The 8,866-nt window shown below is 49.3% G+C and overlaps 1 protein-coding gene across 7 annotated transcripts in view; it reads left to right on the top strand.

Annotated features, from left to right (window-relative positions):
- Positions 1-397: 397 nt before the first annotated feature.
- PFKP (phosphofructokinase, platelet) overlaps positions 398-8,866 on the top strand; it is a 77,892-nt gene continuing 69,423 nt past the window's right edge. For 3 of the 7 annotated variants that reach the window (XM_067542659.1, XM_067542662.1, XM_067542656.1), the window contains exon 1: positions 544-872. In XM_067542659.1, the coding sequence (XP_067398760.1) occupies positions 779-872 (94 nt within the window). In that variant the 5' untranslated portion in view covers positions 544-778. Of the gene's footprint in view, positions 873-8,866 lie in introns of all 7 variants that reach the window. The other 4 variants (XM_067542658.1, XM_067542655.1, XM_067542661.1 and 1 more) reach the window with 3 other exon arrangements.

Below are 8,866 nucleotides of genomic sequence, written 5' to 3'. Positions count from 1 at the left end.
CAGAGCTAGGTCAAAGAGAGAGGATGGTATTAGGGGCCACCCAGATGCTAGCCTGCTCTCAGGGGTGCTGCCCACCCATCCTTTTATTGCCAGACCATGCACCGCCCCCGGCCAGGTCCAGTCCACCTCCCTCCATTCCGCACCTGCGGGCAGAGCTCTAGGTGCAGCTCAAGGCAGGTTCAGGCGGCGGGAGGGGGGGGAACCTCCCTGGGCAGTTCCCTCCTCCTACGGCTCCGCCAGGAAACCAGCCGCCTCCTCTCCTCGCTTGCTCCTGCACACGGAGAGGGGTAAGGAAGGGGACGCCTGTGCGCTCCTCGCCCCTCTTTCCCTCCCCGCCCATTCTTGCTTTCCCCGCCTGCGGGGCCGCCTCCATCCCACCTGCCGCCGTCCTCGCCCCCTCCCCAGCAGGCTGCGGCATCTCTGCCGCTCCCCTCCTCCCGCCTTGGCTGGCGCGCTCGTTCTCATTGGCTGGTGGCCCTGCCTTTCAGAGGGCGGAGGAGGCTGCCGCTCCGGCGCCCGGGAGGCAGGGAGGGGGCGGGCTGCTCTAGTCTGAGCGCAGAGCTGAGCTGTCCGGGGTAGCTGTAGCCGGCGCGGCGGGGGTGTGAGAGCTGCTCTGGCCGCGCGCGCTCTCCAGCCTCCTGGTTTCATGCCGTAGCGTTCCTGTTCTGGCCCCAGAGCAGAGCCCCGCGGCCAGGGGCTCCCGCCGGCACCGCCCAGGGACCTCGCTCGCTCCTTCCGTCCCCTGAGCCTGGAGCTCGCTCCGTCCTCTCCCGGCACCATGGCGCACCAGCCGGCGGATAAAAAGTTCTTCGAGAACCTCTCGGGCGCCGGGAAAGCCATCGGGGTGCTGACCAGCGGCGGGGATGCGCAAGGTGACCGCCGTGCAGCGATGCGTGGGATTGGGGGGGAGGGGGCTGTAGGGTGCATTGGGCAGCATGGGGAGGTGAGAGGGGGCAGGGCGCGCGGGGGGGGGTGTGTGTAGTGCATGGCATCTGGGTACGTTTGGGGGCAGGATGGGCCTTCTGGAGGCCCTGGCAGAGGGCAGCAAGGGTAAGTGGGTCTCTTACGTGGGCAGGGGCAGTATGGAGACGGGGGCAGGGCGCTGATGTGGTGGGGCGGGCATGGGTGGGAGGTGCATGGCCGGACACTGGGGAGCAGTGGGGGTCTGTAGGGGCCGGATGCACCTTGGGGGCTGGGGCAGGGGTCGGGGCATGACGGCACCGAGGTAGGGAGCAAGATGGGGCCCTGGACCTGGGTTACAGGGGGCACGTCGGCTGGCAGCGTGGGCCGGCGGTTCCTGCGGCAGCAGTGCTGGGAGTGCCTCTTCCCTGCTGTCCCGCTGATCTCTGCCTGCTTGGGCTTCCCTGAGATCACCTTTCAAAAACCTCTTCCCTCTGCCCAGCCGGGGCTGCAAACGGGCGTAGCTGGCCAGGGCGGCGAGCGGCTTCCACGCATCCTCCCTCTCCCGAGCCTGCCTTCTGCATCCCCAAGACGTCTCCGCCTTCCCGGGCAGGGCAGCGAGAGGGGAGGATGGGGACAGGGCCCAGTCAGTGGCCGACTGTGAGAGGGGGAAGGGAGGCGATGGTGGCGGCGGGGCTGCTCGCTGCATTGCACATGGGGAGCGGAGCGGAGCCGGCTGCCGCTGGGGCAGCCCCCGCCTCACCCGCCTTTCTTCAGGTCGGTGTGGGGCACGACTCGCGACGGGTTTCGCATCCATGACAACGGTTTCACACCAGACGAATACACTGTGAAAACGCTTGCCCCCTCCCCCCCACTCCTTCGAGCGCTAAACCCACATGGACTCCTTCCAAAGCCGGAGTAACAGGGGGCCTCAACTTTGGGGATTCGAGACCAGGGACCCACAGAAACGGAATTAAAGGGCGACAAAGGGGACCTGACTGAAACGTACCAATCCCCTCTCAGCCCCCCCGCTTCCCCGACACGATGTACGTGTGTGGCTAACGCTGGGCATCTGGCGTTGATAAAGGCGCAGCTTCTGGATGGGTAGTAGCGGCGGGCGGGCTTTAACAGCAAGATTCGCTGGGCAAAGCCCGTAGCCTCGCCTCTGACGTAGCGCGGTCACTTCGGTTTTTGCTGCAGCCGCTGCGGGGCGGGGGGCGTGCGCCGGGGAGTAGTTTAATCGAGTAGTGCTGCCGGCTTCGCCGCAGTGATGGGGAGTATTTCAGCAGCGGGCAGGGGACAGTCAATCTGTGTTCTCCGTCGCCGTGGGGATGGGGACCGGCCCCCTCGCCCTGCCTGTCTGCCACGCGGGTGGGGGTGAAGAGACCTTTTCTTTCCCTTCGACTCCTGCAAATGTGTGTGTGTGTGGGGGGGGGGTGTTTGTGGGGGGCGGAGGGAGTTGGGGGGAAAGAGCCCCCTCTGGGTAAGGATTTGGAGGAGCAGGGACTATTTTCCCTTCCCCCCCAGTGAATGTGGAAAGGAGTAAGGAAAGCCTCACTCGCCTTCCCCCTCCTTGCTATGTGTGTGCTTGCGTGGGGAGGGGACCTGTCCTGTCTCCCCCTGCACCAGTCTCTTCCCCCCCCCCCCCCGCCCTAGTGCACATGAGAATGCTAGTTTGCATATCTCCCCTCGCTCGTTCACCGCCGCCTGCCCCCTCCCGTGTGTACGTGATCCGCAGCCAGTCCTCTGCGGATTTCTCTGTGCGTCATCTCTTCAGAAGTATCCTCCCTCCCCCTGGCCTGGAGTAACGGGGTGCCCTGGGCTTTTACCTGGGATTAGCTAAGCCCTTCTCCACTCTGGGGGCGGAAGGGAGCCGACGCTCGCCGGGGGAGAACCTGCTGCCGCCCCAGGGAAGGAGGCTCCCTCCCTTAACAAGCGGCGGCTGGCTTGCTTGGGTTCCTCTTGCAGGCGTCCGGCCGCCCCACTGCGGTCTTAGCGCTTTATTCATGGCGAGGGAGGAGTCACTTCTCTTGCCCAAGTCATTCCAGGAGAGCTCCCGGGGATCCGGCCACCTGAGCCCCTACATCGCCATTTTCCTTTGAAGCCGTGACAGTGCAGCAAGCAGCAGCACGGACTGCTGCGCTTGCGAGAGGCTGAGCCCTGCTGCCACTCGCTTCCGCATGGCTGCGGGTTACATAAGGCTGGAGCAGCGGCTGTGCCCCCTTCTTTTACCGTGTTATTTGTTACATCGCCGTGGCCACCGGGTGATACGTTGCACCGTTTCAACATCTGTGCAAAGTGAAACGAATCGATCGGCCCTAGATTCGGTTATCTGCAAATTGTAGGTCCCCCCTCCCCCCTGGAAAAAAAAGGGAGGAGCGTTTGGAGAGTTCAGACCAGGCAGGGTGGCTGTGTTGCAAAGACTATGATGAGAGCAAAGTAAACTGGATGTGGTCCAAGGTGTTTTGTAGGCAACGCTGTTTCATTTCCACGAGAAGAGAGAATAAACCCAACTAACTGTAGGGCTCGAATGTCTCTGAGTGACATCAAGGACATCACTGATGCCCACAACTTATTTACATAGCTGGGATGGGGACTGTACAGACGACTAAAGTATGCAGCCTCCATTCTGCATCACATCCTGGGAGGGGAACAGAATACGGAGGAGTATGAGTTATGGCCTTTCAAGGTCATTCGTACTGCATGGGGCAAGTGTTAGAAAAGAGAAAACATTGAAGTCTGTAGGTGGGAGAGAAACAAGCAGATTTACAGAGTTGGAAGAACTATGTTGTACTAAGTAATCCTGTTTTAAATTAGGAGGATTGTTTGTTCTTTTACTGATTTTTTTCACCTCCCTCATTTGCTCTAACTTCTTGAATATTTACAATACAAATCTATTTCTGTGGGAAACAGTAATGGATATCATTAGAGTGACACCTGTTAGTGCTGCAATATATAGGACCTTCTAAGTATTTTTCCACTGTTAACCCCTGTTTTCACTGAAGTGGCAGGCAGATGTTCCAGCCAGTTGCTTGACATATAAAATCTCAGCCCACCCAAGAGTTTACTACTTTGGATGTTTTGTACTTTTTAATAATTTTAAAAGGGGCCTTTTTAAAATGAAAACTTACATGTCTTTTCTATTTAAAGTAGATATTAATGTTCAAAATGTGGCATCTTCAAATTTATAGTAGTTAATCTCCTTAAGGGTTTTTTAGTGTGTATATAGTATTATGGACCCAATATGTTAATACACATTCACAGCACATATTATAGCAGCTCCCTTAAAATGATCAGGATTTAATCACTGTATTACAACACAGATGTAGTTCTACCATTTTGTCTGGTTGATTTAAGTAGTGTATTGGGGATTTAATGTAAGTGAAAAAGCTACAGGTAATCTGTGCTTATAAAGTGTAGTCTCTACTGTATGTGTCAGCACTACGAGTTTTGGCCACACACCTGTTAAGTGGGGAAACAAATGCAGTAACTGGTGTTCTGTCTCTTGCTGTATATTTTGATTGAACTTTGGCAGCTGATTCTAAAGGGATCTAGCAGTATGATGTGCCAGATTCTGGACTGCATCCGAGTGTGTTTGATGCAGTTTCGGAGTGAGGAGCATGAGAAGGGGGTCTTTAAGCAGCGCTTATGCCCTCAGATCCTGGGGTGTGGCCTGCCATGGGTTGGTTCTTGGCAGAGCAGCCTCAGGGCTACTTTATGCTGGCTGTCAGTGGCCCCCAAGGTCACAGGGTCATTGACCCCCAAGTTTCCCATTCTGGCAATCACAGATCACTGAAGCCCAAAGAGTGTCCCTCAGCCAAATTGCCTATATTGGGACAATAATGAGGGTGGCATAGGAGCAGCAACTACAGTGGGCCTACATAAAGGGAATTTTTCACTGGTTAAGACTGACAGGTTTATGGTTGTTTTGAGCTGATGGGCTAATGTAAAGTGGCGAGGGAATCGCTGAGAATCTGAACTGGTGTTCCTTAAAACTCCAGAGTAACCTTAACCACAAAACAGATGTTCAGCTAACTTCAAGGACTCAGTGCTGTGGAAGATAATCTGAGTGAGGGGGCTGGGATTGTGAATTGCCTGTGCAGGTGCATGGGCTGTTGGTCCTGCTCTGTTGGGCCTGGATGTGTTAAAGCTGTCACCGGTGGGTGATTTTATACACCAGCCTCTGGCTCCTGAGGTGTGGATCCTCTTTCAACAGAATGTCATCCTCCCCTCATTCTCTGTCACCCACAGGAAGCGAGTTGTTCTATGTATTTTAGAATATAAATTCATGGAATCCTCACAACAAGCAAAAATCAAAATGACTGTCATGTGAACGTATTTACTTGCCTTTGCTCTTCCTCACCCCATCCCTTCATTTGCTTGTTACTCTTTGATTATGAACTCTTCAAGATAAGAGCTATGTCCTGTTCTTTTATTTGCATGGTAAAGCACCTAGCACACTTTTGGGCACTAATGAGCAATAATGAAATAGTCATAGCCTTCTGAGTTACACAGGCCAGAGCCCAGATAATGACTCTGTAGTATGCAGACCTGTGCAGCAGTTTCATCATCTACTGCTTGCAGAATAACTTGAAGAATAATTTATTTGCTAGAAAAGTTGACATGTCAAGTTTCAACATACATTTTACAGATAGGAAATGAACATTCTGTAGTTAATGGAAATTCTTATAGACTTTTCAGTATTCAGTATATCTGGTGTTTTGGAGGCGTTACTTCTATAATTAAAAAAGTGACTTGTAACACAAATTAATTCCCAGGCTATTGGTGCTAACTTTTTTTTTTTTTAATTTTGAATTGGCCGAGAAGGCATTTTGAGTGGAAACAAGCCTAAAATGCCCCAGATGCACATGCGTACATGTATGTGTGTATATATATATATCATTGGAGAGGGTTCAGAGAAGAGCCATGAGAATGTATAAGGATTAGAAAACCTGCTTTAAAGTGAGAAACTTGAGCTCAGTTTATTTAGTTTAACAAAGAGAAGGTTAATTAAGAGGTGACTTTATTTCAATCTGTAAGTACCTACATAGGGAACAAATATTTAATAATGGCCTTTTCGGTCTAGCAGAGAAAAGTATAACATGATGAAAAGTGCAACTACTTCCAAGGACTGGAAGTTGATGCTGGACAAATTCAGATAGCAAATAAGGTATACATTTTTAATAGTGAGAGTAATTAACCACTGAAACAACTTACCAACGGTCGTGGTGGATTCTCTATCACTGATGATTTTTAAATCAAGATAGGATGTTTTTCTAAAAAGATGTGCTCTAGGAATTATTTTGGGGAAGTTCTGTGGTCGGTGTTATCAGAAGGTCGGACTTGAGGATTTTAAAGGTACTGGAATCTATGGATGTATAAATAAATTGGTAATAATTCTGTGTTATAGCAGTTCCTTTGTGTTTAGGAAAATGGTCTTTTTAAATATGTCTCTCCTGCAGTCTGGCAGCTATCCAGAAATATAAGGTTGTGTTACTATCCTCTGTGATTATTATTATAATTTGTTGTCTAATTGAAAATAAACAAAGTGTAAAGCAAAAACAAACACAAATAAAACTACTGTCATGGTGGTTATTCTTTACCTTTGGCTTTCTCACTTACGTTTTTCTCTTTGCTTTCTGATTATAGTCTCCCTCTTGCCCATCTCCCCCCCTTGTTTCTTCACTTTGATATATTCTGTTCATTTTTCATTTGCATTTTCCAATTCATCTGTTCGCTGTCCATTATTTAGATTTTTCTGTCTGCTTAACTCAGGGCTTGACAAATTTGCTTTGGAGCTAGGAGCCAGCCCAAAAATTAAGGAGCCAGACAATGTGGGACCAGTGGCGGGGAGCCACCTGCTCTCCCCTCCCAGCCCTATCCCTTCCCCTGTCCCTCTCCCATAACGGGGGCGCTCCGTCCGGAGCCGCTCTCCCCTCCCGGCCCCGCCCTTTCCCCCGCCCCTCTCCCACAATATGGGCCCAGCGCCGGTGCACCCTGGCCGGAGTGCAGTGGCCACTCCCCCCGGAAAAAAACTAGGCGCCAGACTTAAATTTCTAGGCGCCATGGCGACCTGGCACCCAGGGTTTATCGAGCCCTGGCTTAGTTTAATGTCTATTCTTCTTCCTTGGTATATGTATGTATTTCTTCTTTTCTTAGTTGTAGTGTATTAAATTGTATTAAAAACTAAGGACTAGGTTCAAGCAAGCATTTCTATTCAAGACAGCCCTTAATCCTATGTTTAAGACCCATTGAAGTCAATGGCACTTGTTTAAAGCAATTTCTTTCTTGAATTGGGAACACAGTACAGATTTTTTGCATATTTTTAGTTTCTCTTTCTTTTAAATTGTTCAATGATAAAGGGCCTGTCAGAGTTAAGTATGAGATGATGTTTTAACCTAACTCATGCTTCTATGCTGTACCACCTCATATGGTATGGGCACAATGTAGAACAATGTGGGCATAAAGGATGAGTATCTCTTATTTCTGTATTTTCAGCCTTTGGAAAGCTAAGAACTTCTGTAATATTTGGTAACCTTTGTGTGAGAATTGTTCTTGTTTGCACACATAACTGAACATACAATATCCAGATATAAGAGACTAGCTTCTCCTTGATGCATCTGTTTCAGTCATCATCTGATGCCATCCAGCCAGACGTGTTATTCAATTTTCACTTCTGTCAAGAAGTGCAAAATAAATCTTAGCAGCTATCAAAGGTCTAATGCAAAAGAAAATGGTAATTCAAAAGGATTTTAGATTATATTGCCATACTTTAAATGGCTATTTTAGGCACAGTTTAATCTCTAAGCCACTATTCAAATCCTCCATGTGTTACTGTTGTACTGAGTAATGAGGACCAAGTCTCATGACTGCTGAGTAAGTCCATTTTCCAGTAGTAATCATATAATTACATTTCATAGATACATTCTAATGGTTGTAAGAAGCCAAAGATAATGTAATAAAGCATTGATTGTTCACTAGTGTTTTATTAGTCAAGCTGTGCTTTAGGAGAGACTTCATGCTCTCCTCTACAGGTGTCTTTATGTATTTGAATGCACTCTGGCTAAAATATTCAGATGTAGGTGCCCAGTGGTAGGTATTTAAAGCCATATTTAGGTTTGTAATGACCACTCGATTATTCACTACTGAACAGCAGTAGATTCTTTGGTGTTTGCTGTGAGTACTCAGCATTTCTAAAAAGGTACTTGCCTTTAAGCACCCAAGTCTGAAAATATGGCTGCCTGTGCACAGGAGCAAACAGATAGGCCAGAAGGGACCATTGTGATCATATAGTCTAACCTGTATAACACAGGCTGCAGAACTTGCCCAAAATAATTCCTTGAGCATATCTGTTAAAAAAAACATTCAATTTTGATTTAAAAATTGCAGCCGATGGAGTACAGAATAGTCACGCAGCGTCATGCAGTGGGAACATGGTGTATATTAAATAGGCAAGTTATAAATTTTCAGTGAGGGTACACACAGTGGCCTGAGGCAATAGTTCTTTTTCATACTGATACCCTATGTTGCAATAGACAAAAGTTTTGGGATCCACCCACCTTTTATTTAAGTTATGCATACAGCATGAGCTTGTGTACTAAGACTCGTGTTAGCTGTCATCGAGTTAATGTGAGTATAAATAGCAATGTAGTTGCTGTAGCATGGATAGCAACAGCAGTGGCATGGCCATGTACAAACTGCTGAAACTTACGGGTATGTACCCGGCTTGGCTCAACCATACTTATGGGTATGTACCCAACATGGCTCAACCACACCTCCATTGCTGCCACCCATGCTACTGTGGATACACTGTTATTTATACTCACACTAGCTCAATGAGAACGAGCCCAAATATGTGTGCAAGACTAGGAGTAGGAGAATCACAGCCCTAGCTAATAGTATAGGCGTAGCTTTAGACACAAGGGGGAGAACAGTTGTAACCTTGAGACATGGTTATAATCTCCTT

The sequence above is a fragment of the Emydura macquarii genome, unplaced genomic scaffold (genome assembly GCF_026122565.2).
Source record: "Emydura macquarii macquarii isolate MOO-44397 ecotype Brisbane River unplaced genomic scaffold, CSIRO-AGI_Emac_v2 contig_719, whole genome shotgun sequence".
NCBI lineage: Eukaryota > Metazoa > Chordata > Testudines > Chelidae > Emydura > Emydura macquarii.
Note: the sequence above shows the minus strand (reverse complement) of the source record. Positions and strands in the feature narration are given on the sequence as shown.